Source organism: Mesoplodon bidens, assembly GCF_964165515.1.
Source record: "Mesoplodon bidens genome assembly, chromosome: 19".
In the NCBI taxonomy this organism is placed as follows: domain Eukaryota; kingdom Metazoa; phylum Chordata; class Mammalia; order Artiodactyla; family Ziphiidae; genus Mesoplodon; species Mesoplodon bidens.
In genome coordinates, this window is record NC_138179.1 from 8,923,624 (window position 1) to 8,941,000 (window position 17,377).

At 41.1% G+C, this 17,377-nt stretch overlaps 1 protein-coding gene across 3 annotated transcripts in view; it reads right to left on the reverse strand.

Moving 5' to 3' along the window:
* Positions 1–17,377, reverse strand: part of ACACA (acetyl-CoA carboxylase alpha) — a 235,849-nt gene that overhangs the window by 103,554 nt on the left and 114,918 nt on the right. For 2 of the 3 annotated variants that reach the window (XM_081219599.1, XM_081219597.1), the window contains exons 30-34: positions 10,253–10,276; positions 7,474–7,617; positions 6,632–6,728; positions 5,621–5,728; positions 223–279 (exon numbers count right to left, since the gene is read on the reverse strand). In XM_081219599.1, coding sequence (XP_081075725.1) covers positions 223–279; positions 5,621–5,728; positions 6,632–6,728; positions 7,474–7,617; positions 10,253–10,276 — 430 coding nt within the window. The remainder of the gene's footprint in view (positions 1–222; positions 280–5,620; positions 5,729–6,631; positions 6,729–7,473; positions 7,618–10,252; positions 10,277–17,377) is intronic. The other variant, XM_081219598.1, reaches the window with a different exon arrangement.

The window sequence follows — 17,377 nt, forward strand, 5'->3', positions numbered from 1 at the left end:
AGGAAAAACAGAAGAAGAGGGCAATTAGTAATAAAATTAAAAACCAATTGAGTAAAAGGTGATGACTTTAATGCTTTTTCTTGATTAAATTTATATCAAAACAGTTACTTCTTTGCATAAATTCTACAAGTAAGCATATGCTTATAATCCCATTTTTCACTTTTAAAGTTCTAGCAGCAGCATAAGAAATATTAAAGAGATGCATACTTCACATGCCAATACCTTTTGTGCAACCAGGAAAGTAAGGCGCCGGATTCCACGCTCAACCAGGGTAGCTTTCTACAAACAAACATGCAAAAACAGAAGCTAGATGAGATCTCCATTCACCCTAAATTTTAGCCCATTCAGTCCTCGGAAGGCTGTGACTGCACTAAGTAAGCACTGTGTTGGATCTCTATGTCTTGACTCAGTATCTTCAAACTTGCAAATAAACAAATCTCAACCTGGCTCCTGGGAATAAGACTTACAGAATAGGTTTTAAATATTGACCTGGACAAAACTGAAAGAGAACTCTGCGGAGAAGAAAAGGTCACATGAGGCCACCTAAATTCTCTAAGGACTGATACATATCAAGGTAGACCTTAACACAATTTCTGCTTATAGAAATTACACTGGTGGGCACGTATTTAAATGTGAAGATCAATACTGATATAGATGCTAAAAGAATTCAGGTAGAGGGAAAAGAAGAAATTCCATAAAACGGAAAATTCAAGTACTAAACTGTTATTTAGACTATAGACATCACCTACCATCTGATATAGCATTCCCAGAATTCGACCTAACAAATCCTAACCTTTTCAGCTCTAAAACATTTCCTCCCTACTTTATATGAAGGTATTTTTAAAAAAGATTCTCTTTAAAAGTTGTTAAAAACAATGTCTAACAGGCTTTTAAATGTAGTGATTATTCATACTCCCGCTTGGTACAGGCAAGCAGTATATCAGAAGAGACCAGCAGTTTCAAGACAGCCCCTTACGCGAGTCTTGGGCCTGTGGCTCTAAGCCTTCCTCTGTCCTGTACTGCTCTCTCATCTCAAAAGGCAGAGAGAAACAGATTAATGAGCTAAGTAAGAGACATGCTCTTAAAGGTCCCTAATAAAGAGGGGCTACATGGCAGCAAGTAGAAAAGCAATCCCACCCACTGAATGACCTGAAAACACACAGGAATAACACAAATAGAAAAAATGTGTGGACTTTCACAACCTACACCCAGACTTTAATTTGATCACGTTCTTTAACCGAGAGATATATCCATAAGCCAGTTCTTAACTTTCTTGATATTATATAGTTTTTAAATATTTATTTATTTATTTTTGGCTGTGTTGGGTCTTCGTTTCTGTGCGAGGGCTTTCTCTAGTTGTGGCAAGCGGGGGCCACTCTTCATCGCGGTGCGCGGGCCTCTCACTATCGTGGCCTCTCTTGTTGCGGAGCACAGGCTCCAGACGCGCAGGCTCAGTAGTTGTGGCTCACGGGCTTAGTTGCTCCGCGGCATGTGGGATCTTCCCAGACCAGGGCTCGAACCCGTGTCCCCTGCATTGGCAGGCAGATTCTCAACCACTGTGCCACCAGGGAAGCCCTATTATATAGTTTTTAAATCCAAATTGGTTACCCCTCATAAACAAGCACATCCCTGGGCCATTTCCTCTTATTTTTCCATTTTTACTATGGCGTTGCTTTGTAACAAAATTAGCAGGATAAGCAAAAGATAACTGGAAAAAATTAATTTCCTAATAATAAATTCCCAGGTCAAATATAAATAAATTTTCGTTTAACTACATTTAAAAATGATTGGGGGACTTCCCTGGTGGCACAGTGGTTGAGAATCCACCTGCCAATGCAGGGGACACGGGTTCGAGCCCTGGTCCGAGAAGATCCCACATGCCGTGGAGCAACTAAGCCCGTGCGCCACAACTACTGAGCCTGAGCTCTAGAGCACACAAGCCACAACTACTGAGCCCGTGTGTCACAACTACTGAAGGCTGTGCGCCTGGAGCCTGTGCTCCGCAACAAGAGAAGCCACCGCAATGAGAAGCCAGCGCACCGCAACAAATAGTAGCCCCCGCTCACCACAACTAGAGGAAGCCTGCGTGCAGCAACTAAGACCCAATGCAGCCAAAAATAAATTAATTAATTAAAAAAAAAAGATTGGTACTGATATCATACCCATTACGGTAAACAACCAAGTATTTGTAGTATAAGAAAAGAAAGGGAGGAAGGGAGGAAGGGAGGGAGGGAAGGAGGGAGGGAGGAGGGAGGAGGGAGGAGGGAGGAAGGGAGGAAGGGAGGAAGGGAGGAAGGGAGGAAGGGAGGAAGGGAGGGAGGGAGGAAGGAAGGAAGGAAGGAAGGAAGGAAGGAAGGAAGGAAGGAAGGGGAGAGGGAGGGAGGAAGAAAGAGGTGGGGTGGGGCGGTTGGTGGTTCTCTGACTCTCAGTGTGCCAAGGAACAGAAACATTTCTTCTGACCCCAACAAAGAATGCCACTACAGCCAAGTCCTTCAGAGACAAGCATCAATAGCTATGTTCTGGCCAGGGAAGAAAATAACTTTAATAATGCCATAATTTAAAATCAAAATTGTTATTGCTTTAAAAATTCCACAAGTGGCTGACAATAACAGCAGAGCAACAGGATTCTGATTACATTGTAATAATGCGGGTCTCACAGCAAGTCCACAGCTATTACCCAGCGATTAGGCGTCAGCACCTGGAGAAACTCCATTTACACTGGCTGCTTCAATCTCCTCCACAAGTCATTTACAAATATATGATCCTAATTTCTATGAGAGAAAAAAAGACATGCTGGGACTAGAAGATTATTTGGACAATTTGGATCAACCTATTTGATAGTTTAATGTGTGCTTTAAAAAAAAAAACTTTTTCTAAACCGCTAGGAGCATGATCATGAAGTGAAAAACAAAACTAGTTATCACTTCAGCTTTTTTAAAAATTGCTTTTGCTTCCTTTTCTTTTTTTATATTTTTTTCACAAGTAGGTGAAAATGCCTAATATGCCTGGGTAAGCACGGCACGTGGTGCACTAAATAGCTTCTTCAAGCTTGGCATGTTGGCACAGTCTACCCTTTCCCTCCTGAACAGCCACAGGCAAAGACTCTGGGTTTCTCTATACAAGTCCAGTAAAGGAAAAAGGTAATTTCTTATCATCAGTTAATGCTACAAATATACATAGTGAAAAGGACCAACCTGCCTCTTTAAATCAACGTGTGATGATATACGTCCCTTAGAACTGAGGGTAATAAAACGCCTAAAGTTGAGGTCAAAACAATCAAATGTGGGCAATTCGTGCCTCAAAACCTGGGAAGAAACTCTCATAGATTATCCCATCAAGAACAGCATTGGTAGCCATGCACAACGTTAGGACTTTTCCAAGTAAGGTCACCTTGGTCACTGGTCTCAGGCTAATTTTATGTGGTCATGCATGAGTCAAGGGCAAGAAGGAAGTTAGATTTCTCTTCTGAAGAAACGTTCCGAGGCATGACCCCTACGTTACTTCACCGCAATCCCACAGCCAGTTCATGAGCTGTGACGGCATTCTGGGGGAAGTGTTATGACACACAGTAAAGCATAACATTACCGTCCTTGCCTGTATCAACCATTAGCGTTATAGGATGTGAATGCCTTCGGCACTAATTGTTTACACTGCTGAATTAAATGTTTAAAAATCTATCGAGCGGCTTCCCTGGTGGCGCAGTGGTTGAGAGTCTGCCTGCCGATGCAGGGGACACGGGTTCGAGCCCCGGTCCGGGAGGATCCCACATGCCGCGGAGCAGCTGGGCCCGTGGGCCACAACGACTGAGCCTGCGCTCCGCAACAAGAGAGGCCGCGACAGGGAGAGGCCCGCGCACCGCGATGAAGAGTGGCCCCCGCTTGCCACAACGAGAGAAAGCCCTCGCACAGAAACGAAGACCCAACACAGCGAAAATAAATAAATGAATTAATAAACTCCTACCCCCAACGTCTAAAAAAAAAAAAAAATCTATTGAGTTCTTTCTTTATGACAAGCACTACGGACTAGGTGCTTTCCATTCAAAGAACACACATAGGTCTCGTCACTAAGGGCAGTTGAGGAAGGGTACTTTGGCAACTATCATATATCGTAATGAAATATAACTGTAGATGATCATTTTGAACATTAGACTCCAAGCATCTTCAGGGTCAGGAATGTATTATTTACTAAAGCACCTAGATCTGTGTCCCCTGGAGCTGGCATCAAAGCCTTAAATTCTAGTTTTTGCTCTATCACCTACCAGCTGGTGATTAAAGGGCCTTAATCTCTCGAGCTTGAGCTTTTTCCCACATGTACAATTGAAATAATTCCTGACTAATCTAACCCCATGGGATTGTGGTAAGGTGCAAATAAAAAAAATTATACAGTCTTTAAAAATAAAAAGTATTATTGTTGTTAATCAATTTAAGCTGACCAATTAGAAATTCAAGGGAGAAAAATACATTTTAGTGAGGGCTACGCGGAGAAGTCCTTGTAAAAGAGGGAAATTTTAAGACAGTTCTTAAAAGAAGCAGGATTTAGAAAGAAGGGGTGGGGGGGGCGGAGGGAAGGGAAGGAGGGAGGGAAGAAAGAATGAAAGAGGAAAACATTCCAGATGAGGGGCAGTAGAAGAGATCAAGCAAACAACGTAGATGAGATAAAGACTTAGGTCTTTTCATGGAACAGCAAAGGCTAGATTGTTAGCCTTCGTTAATAGGCTGATGTCAAATATCAAGGTAAGGAGGTATCCTGAAGGTAAGAGAGAGTCACTGTCGAGTGGGAGAAAAACTTGGTAAGGGGGCATTTTAGACATTTAATTTTGTGGTAGTGAGCAGAATGGAAACTATCTGGAGGGGAAGAGGGAGGATCACAAGTAAACCTGTCGCAGTGTCTCAGGTGTCAGGTGAGGAAGGGTCTAAACTAGAAAGAGGGCAGTGGGAATTTAAAAACTGAAAAGAAGGGGGAGGGAAGAAAGGAAGGAAGGAAAGGTGGGTAGGAAAGGAGGGGTAGAATAATGGAACAGCAAACAAAAGGAAGAAGTCACTGATTTCTGCATGACTGGGGGCAAAGCGTGTGGTTACTTGGTTGTTTTTTGTTTTTGTTTAGCTTTTTGATAGGGGAGAGGGGGAATCAGAAGAGGTGAAGGAAAATGACAGGAATTTACATTTAAACTATATGGAGTTTGATGTCAACACAAGATATCCAAGTGACATAAAATTGCAAGGAGGACGGAAGTATAACTGATATTTTCAAGGCTGGGACGGAAGGACTCAGAGGGGGCCTGAAGGGAGTTTGGGCCTCGACATGCAGAGTTAAGTCACCAAACGGAATTCAGCAGGTGACTGGAAGTTCCAGATTGGAGCTCTGGAAAAGATTCAGGAATACAACTTCCCTTCCTTAAAACGTTTTAAACATTTGAGGTCTAAATTTCTTGACATAAAAAAAATATGCATTTTATACTTTTGAATCACTTCGGAATTTTACCCCTACAAGCAGAACTATGTGAAAGACATAGCCGTTATCAGTGATAGGCCTTATACGTAGCAACTGATAAAAGGATGGATATGACACACAGCGAGAAGGAAAGTGGCCATCACCAGTTTCCATCCAACTGAGGACTTACATTTTGCTGGGTAAACTCTCGGAACATAGCTGCTAGCCTGTCATCCTCGATATCACAGTCAGTTTTGATAGCCACATTCAGAATGTGAATTGGTTCATCCCTGGGGATCTGTAACCCAAGAACACAAGGCAAGGAAATTAGGAGGCTGGCTAATACAGAGATGGAGCGAAGTTATAGTACTTGGTAGGATACCTGAAAAACAGATATGGCCCACAGGACACTTTCTGCTAGTATGAGTAAGCAAAATGAAACCACTGCCCAACACCCACAATGGAGATTAAATAAAGACACCTAACTTTAAAAAAATAAGGCAGCAAAGGCATTAGCTAAAGGCGGCCCCAAATCCTGGCTTGATGTGAACTTGAAGACCACTATGTCTCAACTTTTTCACCAATAGAATGGGAATGAAACCATTTGCAATATCTCTTCACAGAATGTAAAGGAAAATGAGTGAAAGAAGCCATCTGAACATATTCCCATATAACATATTTCTAAACAGTGGAAGTATCAAACCATGGGAAAATAACCTGGTAGGGAAAAAACAGGATGTGTTTGCAGAGAAATGAAAAGAAGGGAAAGAAGGGTTTAATAAGAGGACAAAATTTTAAGCAAAGTGTCTATTTTTTCTACTATCTGAAGTCCACAATTCCTTGAAGACTACGAAAGCACTGCTCTGCAAATATACAAGCCGTTACTGAGTAAGAACTAAAGCAATCAAAGCTCAAGTGTTTGAAACAACATTCAGAGACCTAGAGGCAGCTGCAATGGACACAGACGGCCTCATTCTACGCTATGGATTCCATGATTAATACAGTGGTTTTTATTTCTAGGTTAGAATTTATATTCCACCTGTTTCTAAAAATACTTTGATGAGGCATATAAAATTAAATAATATAAAGTAGGGTAAAAAGATGAATTCTTCCCTACAATGTTCTACAATCAGAAAGAGAGGATATAGCACAAATCCTGTATCTGAAGGAGCAAAGCAGTCTCCCAAAGGGGACACTATACCTTGTCTTCATCATATAGAGATGTGTGACCTGCCTCAGGGAACGTGGGGCTTTGGGGTGGGGAATCACAGAAGCAGCCCATCACTTCATCAAAGATCCTGAAACATACCAAAGAAACACCCACGATGAAAACCCAAGTGGCAGGAAACGGACGTTGCCATTGCCAGCTCTGTCTAAGAGAATAATCGATCCTACCCTGCACTCAGTTGTCAACAGTGGCTAGAGGTGACCTGCGAACTTTCACCAAGTGGCAGAAATTAGGAGGATGGATTGTTTAACCTTTAATGAACCATATATATCTTTTCTTTCTAAAAACGGATGATCTGAAGCTTTTTTGTTTTGTGTTTTTCACGTAAGATATGAGCAGGGCTGCGGTCATCGTCGGTCTTGAAGTAACAGCACGAGCCTGGGACCAGAGCAGTGACAGACCGATGTCATTACCCCTCCCCCAGGGTCACGCATCGGTATACATCGAGAGATAGAGGCTGAATGCATTGAACCAAAAGATGCATCGTCTCTGGCGGGGCTCGCTCTAGTGTTGTGTTTAATTTCTCCTGACATTTCACTCGTCACAGAGCCGACAGTTCCTTGTGTAGCTACTAAGGAAAAGATGGTTTTTGCTTGTTTCTTTTTTTCTGACCAGGCTCATGTAACAAGTAGAGAGGTTTGTAGAGTCTGCACAGAGGTGGGAAGGGAGGGACCTACACCTCTCCCAGAGCATATACCGCAAGGGCTACATCTCCTTAGCTGGCCCGTGGCTAATCAGGGCATCTCTATTCATTGGGCAGAAATCTGAGATGCCCAAGGCTCCCCTTGTATAGACACAGTTCCATGGTGCCTTACCTGACAAAATCTTCAAAAGTCCGAAAAGACACCATTCCGCCCATCCGCTGACACGGTGGAGTGAATGAGTTGTCCAGCAGCACGTCGCTGACACTAGCTACATGAGTCATGCCATAGTGGTTGAGGTTGGAGGAGAAGGACATTCTAAATGGTAATTCAATCAAGTGCATTAGACAAGGAGAGCAGGAACAAGGACTGGGAGAGTCACAACAGGGAAAAGGAGCTGGGAGGAAACGGAAGTAGGGTCAGGTTGCAGAGCAGGTTTGGTTTTTTACCCACTATAGATAAGGCTGTCTTGCTAGATTCACATGAACCCTTCCACTGGAATTTCCCCTCATACGAACAATATTTTTTACCAACCCCCACCCCAGATTTCTCCACATAAAAATCTAAGGACTGTCAGGAATATCATGGTGGTTTTAATACCATGACATCATGACATGTCTAACGAGTGAATAGCACATAGGGGTTAAAAACCATCCTGCACCTTCCCCTTCCTGAAAACATCCCCTCTTTTAAAAGGATGTAAACAAGCCAAGTGAGTTGTAACTAGGCAACACTTAAGGCATTTTTCTCTAGGAATTGTAATAGATTAAGTATTCACAGATAGACATATGCATGTCCACAACAACTCTAAGTCATTTGGAATGGTTTAGTAAATCATTAGAAAAAACACAATTCACCAGAGAGAAACAAGTAACAATCTGTAAAAGGAACTTTACTGAGGTATCTATTTTTTCCTTGAATGGGCTGATGGGGAGCGCAGTTATGAGGATTATAGCTTCTCCCTTTTTGAAAGAGAGACAGTTTTGCAAAATTTCCTTTTTTATATTTAAACACATTTCTATACCAAAGTAAACATATCTTCATTGAAAGCCCTTAATGAATCCCAGCAAGATACAAAAGGGCAGAGCATGGGTTTCAAAGTATGTGTAAGCATGACAAACAAGTGTAAATGGAGATGCTCAAAGAGAACTGATTTGTTCAATCTAAAAACATAATGAAATCTGGATATTCCTTGATGCACCTCAGCAGCATGTACTGATAAATACTACTGTAAAGTGTTTGTGATGCCCAGTCAATCAGGACAGCCTGTTAGGAAGGACCAAACTAAAGGATGCCTCCAGGACTTGCCGACATGTTACTGGCATACTGATCCGAAGCACGTTCAGAGCAAGGCAATGGCACTTGAACTTTGGGGAGCTGCTCAAAAATCTCCTTGAAGCGCACTGCCTGCAGTGTTGCAGGGGTCAAGAGAGCCAGCAAGGTGGGCTAGAGATCTGGGTATATACCGTATTCTATTGTGAACTGTAATTATAAAAGGCAATGGAATTCTTTACAGAATGGGAGTGCTGCTCACACAGACTGTTAAAGACCGACACTCCCGGTTTTTATTCCTTTGGTAAATGATGACTATGAAGAAGTACTTCAACTTTTGACAGTACCAGGGACTAGAAGGTAGAGTGGGAAAGGAAACCATTGATACCATGAATGAAACAGACAAACGAAACACACGTCAAGCAAGTCTTACACATGGTGCTCACTAGAAACCGGGATTCAGAGCTGTATGAACACAGAAGTGCTACCATCCTTTTCTAGGATCACCAAATATATTTAGCAAAGGAGCAAGTTTGTGAGGCATTGTATCTTTTCTTCCTGCCTGGCATTAGACAGGAAAGAGAATCCAGATAACCCTTAAAGGGAACCCCCTCTGAAGAGGCTAACAGTCTATGTTTGTGGCAAACATGGGGTTAAGAATCTTTTTCACTCAACCGAACCCCATTGGAAATACCCACATTTCAGTTTCCCCCACTACTATGCTCTTGGACCAGGACAGCTAAAGGCAAGCAGGAGTGAAGCAAGCCCACTCTTCAAGAGCAGACAAGAGGACCAAACAAAACACTCCCTTTCCTCTCCCCATCCAAATTGGATGCCAAAAGCTATACACAGTTTTGATTACTTAATATTTAAAGGGAGAGGGACAAAATAAACATAAGCCTATAAATATTTCAACAAATAACTGATCATCTACAAAGACGTCAGCACCAACGTGTTACGGCTTTAAGCACTTTGTGGATTCCAGTCAGAATTGCTATCCTCTCAAACTTGCATTGTGTTGCCTTGCTTGGCTCAGGAGCAGAAGGAACTCAAAATATTAAAATATCACTTGTGTTATACGGGTCTGGAAACGTTTCACAGGGCTACACACATCAAAACTTCAGATACACTTTTCCAATGTAATCTCATTACAGGTCTGAAATAAAACTTGACTTTCATAGCATCATAACACTTTATAGAAAAATAGCTAACAAACTGATAAAACATGAGATCAGCTATTTCTGCATGTGTGTTCCTCTAAAAGGAGAAGCAAATTAGAGAAACTATAAATTGAAAAACTGATGAACAATTTGCCAGGATAGGGGCAACCGTAAGGGTTTCTCCTCTGAAAGCCCCAAACAGAGAACTTAGCAAAATAAGATGCTTACAGGAAAGCTGAACATTGGGCAGAGGATTCCCCTATTGTACACAGCTAGACGGGAGCTGTTCCATACTGAGGCTTTTCAAGCACTGCTTTTTGAATGGCTGAAGAAAAGCTGAAGACATGTTTTCCAAACAGAAAAAATAATTTAGTATGTCCAAAGGGGAGCTCAGGACTCCCTAGCAGAAAGATAACATGTTAGCTTGTCAAGTGTAGTGTTATTTTTTCCCCTGATTTTCCTAAAAGGTGCTTTTAATTGGAGAAAAAAACAAAAAACAAAAAAAACTAAACATACGGTACCTGTTTAGCGTGGGGATGTTCCCTCTGTAATTAAACAACCACAGTTAGTTATTGATAGGTTAGTGAAAGCCATAATAAAAGAATTGTCAGAGCAGATACAGACCAGTGGTGAGGAGCCCCAGTTTGGCAGCTCTGGCATTCGGCAGACATAATTAAGTGCTCATTACCCTTCAACCCCCTGGGTGCCTCCAAAGAGGCATGCCTCCTGACCTACCTCACCACAGCAGCTGTTGATGGAAAGGGTCAAAATGTATTTACCATGGAGTTTTTTTTTATAGCTCTATTACAAAAAAAAAAATTCCGAGTAAGGATAAACCACAGGCTCATAAGCTTCAACAAGAAATATAATTCTCGACAAAATTCTTAGAGAATCTTCTTAACTTGTTCCTATTTTACTAAAAATGCAATAAGGAGGCTCAGAGAAGTTGATTCCACAGCCTCTCCCACCTTAATTGATTTTCCAGGATGTGTGATGAACCTACAAACTCTCCTCTAGAGAAAAGAAGCTGGGCATCTGGGTTCCCAGCTCCCTTTTCTAATTCTCTTTAACCCTGCTCTTCCTCCTGTAGACTGGGCTGGGATGGGGGTAGGAGGTGGTGTAGGAAAGGAGTGTACTCTGTGCCATAGGAGCTTAAAGGAACTGAAAAGCATGCAGGAATGTGATGATTAATGATTCTATGACTAGAGTGGTATATAGACTGTTAAAAATGAATTAATTAATATTTTTAAGTGAAATGAATTTAGGGAAATAATGACTTTTAAAAATTGCTGTAAGCTTAAAATCTCTAGGCCTTCCATAAATAAAACCTTAACCTAAATCTGGCTAGCCCTAGAGTTGCCTGAGAAAGAATATTTCCAAATCGTGAAAGAAAGACGAGGATAAGAATGGAAAGTGAAAAGCAAGTCTCCTGCGTTCTCTTTGGTCTTTGACATCAATGCTTCCCCCCACCCCCTTTAATTTGACCTCAGTCATTTCCTCAACTGAAAAAAAAAAAAAAAACCAAACCCTTATTTTCAATGTTAAAAGGGAAAAGTTATACTTACCACCCACAATTTAGGAGTCCTATAAGGGGGTTGATGGGTTGATTATCTTTCTAACATCGTTTAATCATTGTTGGGCTTTTCTGGCACACAGGGGACTTAATGGGCAGAACATAGTGGGTGGTGCTGATGGTACGTGGAAGGAGGAGAGTGGGAGGAAAATGATGCACTTCCCATGGCAGTGAAAGGAGCAGAACAGACTGAGCTGGCCATATAAATAAAGAGCTGTGACATATCGCTGCACACAAACTGTATACCTCACGTGATTTGTGAGTAGCAATGCTCTTTGCATCAAACCTGTATCACAGAGCAAATTCATAAGGCGGCAAGAGCCACCTCCGAGTGCAAAAACCTGCACCTTTGCTGTTTGGAGTCTTTGAGCCTCTCACTCAGGGGAATGAGTTTCATTTTACAAGAGGTCCTTAGTTATAATGCACTTGGCCCTCATCAACAAACAAAAAGTACGCACAGGTTCTAGAGCAGAAGCAGAAAACTAACAGTAAATGCTAATGAAAATATAGGAAAGTCTTCCTTTTAAGATATAAAAAGGAGTCTAAAGACCTGCACAGTCTCTGAACTATAAGCCTCAGTTCAGAGAGAAGAACCCTACAACCAAAGCAATCTCAGGCTCCTTCCATCCAGGTTTCTCGAATTTAGAAACCAGTATAATCTCTCTCAACTGTTAACCAATATTTTACACTAATAAAATGGTCTCACTGCTTCTGTGACTACTCTAATCCCTTAGGGAGTCTTCACAGGATAAAGGCCAAGTTTTCAGCAGAAAAAGGCCTGAATTGAAAAGAACACTACCAAGAAAAAGCCAGCCCTTCTCCATCAGCAATCCTCAAGCTCTCACGGGAAGCCCCCTGCTGCTTTGTTACAGGAATTATGCACCATCTACACAGTATGGGATAAGAACAAAACTCCCAACATCTCCAGTTTTTAAAGGACTGGCCTCAAATCAATCACATAAGAGGTAAGTTTAGAGTCAGCTTATCCCCTTTGGTATCAATAGAATATGATTCTGTGGGTCTGTCAGGGAGACGAGCAGAGAAGGAAGGTTAAACTCTCTACTACCAGGTAAATACTTAGCCATGTCCGTAACAATCATCTGTATATTTTGTAACTCTATACAGGGGCTATTTGATCAATTTAAGAAAATGACCGATGTGGCATACTGCACACTATTGTGATACAGTAGAAAGCTAGCTCAGTGGTCTGCACAAAAATAACCAACTAATGTAGAGATTGTATGAGTCAAATATCCCATTTATATAGCTAAAAATAAAATAAAATCTGCCACATTTCACTGCATACTCATCACGCAAAAATAATCACATTTCTCAATCTCTGATAAGGCAATCACTTGCATTTTCAAATACAAAAGAGGAGTATAAATTCACTTGTAAGACACCTGTTTAGGCTCTTCAGAGCACTTACGATGATGAATCTTCATTCACAGTGTTGTGAAAAATATTAGAACCATTTTCCTTCCAGTAGATTAGCTTCATTTGACAGATGGGATAACTGAGAAACCAAAGGGGAAGCTTTCCAAGGACACTGCTAAATATGGTGTCAAAAACCAGAATCTAGACCTGGCATTTTCTCATCTCAGCTCCTGAGGCTAGCATTCCACATCAATATAGACTAAATTTAAAAAAGGACAAGAGAAATCCTTTGAATTCTGAGGTGCTCGGCATTAAGTCACCTCTGATTTTACTGACCTGCCTCCCTAGAATGGCTGGAGAGCCTGCTTCAATACGAAAGCAAAGTCAGAGTTGCTGCCTGCTGGCTGAACCCTTTTTATTTAAGGAACACCAACTTCTCTGGCAGTCACAAGTTCTCTGACCCTTTTACCATCCTTTCCAGCTGAATTTCATTTTGCTTGATTCTAGCTGGCCCTACATAAATCTTTTATCATATAAAAATGCTCCTGATTCTTTTGCCTTCTAACTGGAAGGGAAAAAAAGACCCTATATGAAAATGATGGGGATGCATGCAAACAAGCAGTGGTTACATCAAGCTGTAACTGAGAGCCAGGATAGGGCAAATCTTTTGAAATCAGGCAGCAAAGCAGAATCAGAAGAGGTCGGCTGAATAACCTACTAGCAGTCACTAACAGCAGTACCATAGGAGAAACAGCAATTTGACTGGCTGTGACCAGTGGTGGTCTCCTTGTGTGACTATGCTTCTGCAGGAGAATCCAGATCAAGAGCTGTAAAACACATCTGAACCATGTATTTCTATTGGCATCTCCCCCACCACCTCCTTGCAGCTCAGATGCCCGGACTCCACTGCAGAGCTTTCGTTTACAATAAAATGATCGTTGCTTCATTCACTGGCAGCCCCTTTAAAGCTCCTTCTTGGCTCTGCTGGAAGATTTTGCTCTTTCTGAAACAAGTATGCCAACAGAGCTACAACATATTACTATTGCCTGCTATATAATTAGCTACAAACCCACAGCACAAAACTACAGGGATTTACAGGTGCCCTAGATTCTGCTTTTCCTTCCCCCTGGAATCAGCTAGTCTTCCTTGACAAGAAGGGACCTTGGGCTACCCTAATGATATATTGAGAGTTTTAAACTCGACTCTCCAATCTTCCAAGGCTAGAGTGCCAAAATAACACAGCGGAGACCAGAAGCTGAGCCATGGATACAGGAAAGCACTTACACCTGCTGAGAATCTTCTCTTATGCCAGATGCTTGCATCTTATCAGCAGACTACCCTGCATGAAGGAAGCAACAAGCACTGTAGAGTTTTATTTATTTATAGCTCATTCTGGCCTGCTAACTACAACCAAGTGCTCCCACTGCTAAAAAATGCTGCAAGTTGGATGACTTTTGAGTGTCTCCCTACGAGCCAAAGAAGGGTCTAATCTCTGGGTGTCAAAGATGATCAGAATCCTCAAGAATGGCAATGGGCTGCCGATTAGCCCCATAGAAGGCTTCTGATTTCTAAACTTCCTCACAACCTTCTTCATGAAAAGAAGGTCCAGAGACCACCCACCAACAGCTAAACTCTGAAGGTGCCAAGCAGCCAAAACTCAGTCATGGCCAAAACATGTGGTATCAGGGGAGCACACAGCCGACCTCTTCTGGATGCGAGACAGGAGAAGAGGAAAATGCTTGAATTAAAACATTATAACATACAAGGCCAAATTCACAAGGAGCAAATAGCAGAGAAAGTGCAGTGCAACTCAAATTAACTAAAGTATGGATTTCCATGTAAGAAATAGGTGGAAATAAACACCAATAAGTCTTCACCCATCATGTATGTACAGAAATATACAACAAAATGGACTTCCATCTTCTGCATCAATTGTGGTGCTTCTTATTTGCATCACAGATTAAAAGTTTAAAAAAATGAACTATGTTCACTAATATGTATTACTTATGAAAATCATTTGGAGTTTTAAATTTCATACTCCCAGACTGTCATAATATGCACAGCCATATGCATAGCCACAGAGTTTATGGGATAATATACTTTACATATGTTTGTATAAATATTTTAGAAGATCAAATACATAGGCTGACTAAAGAACTTATTTGTTTCCAGATTATTCTGAGTTACTTAATATGTCCAAAGCTAAGTAAAATTGTGAATGTCAAATGATTTGATGAATCATCAAAAATACATTCAGGAAGAGGCTTTAGTGTAACAAGCTTTTCCATCACCAGCACCACAGAGTGCTAAAACTAGGGTTTCAGAATGAGAAAAAAGACACACACACACCACCTCTGGCTCTAAACCCTGAGCCTCGCTGGAAGAAGACAGAGAAAAAGGAATGCTGAATGATAACAGTCTGAGCTCCAGGATTAATCCATGTAAAATACTGGTTGAACTCACTAAAGAGCTGGCCTGATGGAATCTTAGACAAAAGAATTAAGTCCTAAAAGTCTGAATAATAATAAAATGTTCTCTTAGTGCAGACCAGCTATCCTGACTACTCCTGCACCAAGAAAAAGACTGAAGAAACTCCCTCATTTCTCCTCTAAGGACAATTGCTAACTGGCTACAAATCACCTTTAAAAAATGACAGCAAAAATCCCCTCCCCTCAAAAAAATTCACATACAATAGGACATAGTCCTTATACGCTAAGAAGATAAAGAAGGAAAAAAATCCACACATTTCCCATATATATAGGTGTTCCATATATAAATATATAGGTTTCCTACTATGCTTAAGTCAAGTGCAGCTGCTGTTCAAGTGAAAGGAATTTAAGAAGAAAAGGGTATATCTAGGCCAGGAGCTTCCTTTAGTAAAGCTCTAATATCTGGATCCTCTGGTGCATAAGACCTGAGGATGCCGAATAAGTTGCAACTACAGTTCCTATAAAAAATTTGAAAGCCTTACACAGAAGATCAGGAAGTAGATAACATACCTTGGCTGAAGCCTGCCTAGCAAGAAGGATAACGAGAAAGTCACAGAGGTAAGAAATTGTTTAGTCATCTGCTGCCCTTTTTTTTTTTTTTAAATATTGAGGAGTATTAGAAAAAAACAGTCAAATTATACTGAAACACAAAGTAACTAAATGTCAAAAGTCTCAGTCCACAAGATGAATAAGCACCATAGATCTGCGGTACAACGTTGTACCTAAAATCAACAATGATATATTGTATACTTAAAAATTTAAGAGGGTAGATCTCATGTTAAATGTTCTTTCCACAATAAAATTTTTAAAAAAAATTTTAAGTATAAGAAAATGTCAAGCAATACAAAGTCCCACAATGAATTTAAACAAAAAGGTACCAAACATGTTGGCCACGTGCTAATTGCCCAAATGCGCTAAAAAGGGGGTTTCTTCTCCCTTCTCAGAGGCTGCTCCATTTATTAGCAATGGCAGCTGCTTGTGTTTTGCCTGCTTCTCTAAAAATCAAAACGTGCAAATGGGACACGGTCTTCAATCCAAGTGGCATCTAAGGCATTTTCCTGAAAAAATACTCTGCTGTTGTCAGTTTGCAGACAAAGAGCCATGTTTCATCCCCACCCACGGGGGCTAAATCACTAGTCAAAAACAAACCACAGGAATAGAATTCCACCAGATGACCCCATACACAACAAGAGACTGTAGTCTTGCTTTGATAATACAGCTTAGAAAGATACTCCCAAGGACTTGCTGGACAAGTTTAGTCTACTTCAAATGAATGTCTGGGGACTTCCCTGGTGGTCCAGTAGTTAAGAATCCGCCTTCCGAATGGACTTGAGGACACGGGGAGGGGGAAGGGTAAGCTGGGACGAAGTGAGAGAGTGGCATGGACTTATAAATACTACCAAATGTAAAACAGATAGCTAGTGGGAAGCAGCTGCATAGTACAGGGAGATCAGCTCGGTGCTCTGTGACCACCTAGAGGGGTGGGATAAGGAGGGTGGGAGGGAGATGCAAGAGGGAGGAGACATGGGGATATATGTATATGTATAGCTGATTCACTGTTATACAGCAGAAACTAACACACCACTGTAAAGCAATTATACTCCAATAAAGATGTTAAAAAAAAAAAAGAATAAATGTAGAAAAATAAAAAAAAAAAGGATCCGCCTTCCAATGCAGGGGACACGGGTTTGATCCCTGGTCGGGGAGCTAAAATCCCACATGCTGCAGGACAACTAAACCCGCGCGCTCTGGAGCCCACGCGCCACAACTAGAGAGAAGCCCATGTGCAGCAACGAAGAGACTGCACGCTGCAACTAAGACCTGACGCAGCCAAATAAATAAATATTAAAAAAAAAAAGAATGTCTGGCTAGAAATGGGAAGACCAACTACCAGGAAAGAAAATGCAAAAACTGGTTAAAGAATGTATGTGTTTTCTCCCCCAAGAATTTTTGGTTTGTTAACCCCAAATATAATATTGGGGAAATATAAAATTCTGCTTAGCATGAGATATGTAAAATATGTATATTCATATGCCTGTTCTCTGTTCTCACTGAGCAATTTTTAAAGCATGTGTAAAATACTGTAGTATATCTACAGTATCAGAAGTGGATGATTGCTGTAACTACCAAGAATAAGCAACATAAGAATAAAAGTTTGTAAAAAGAAAAAAAAATCTCTCCTAGGGATACTCCATTAACATAAACAA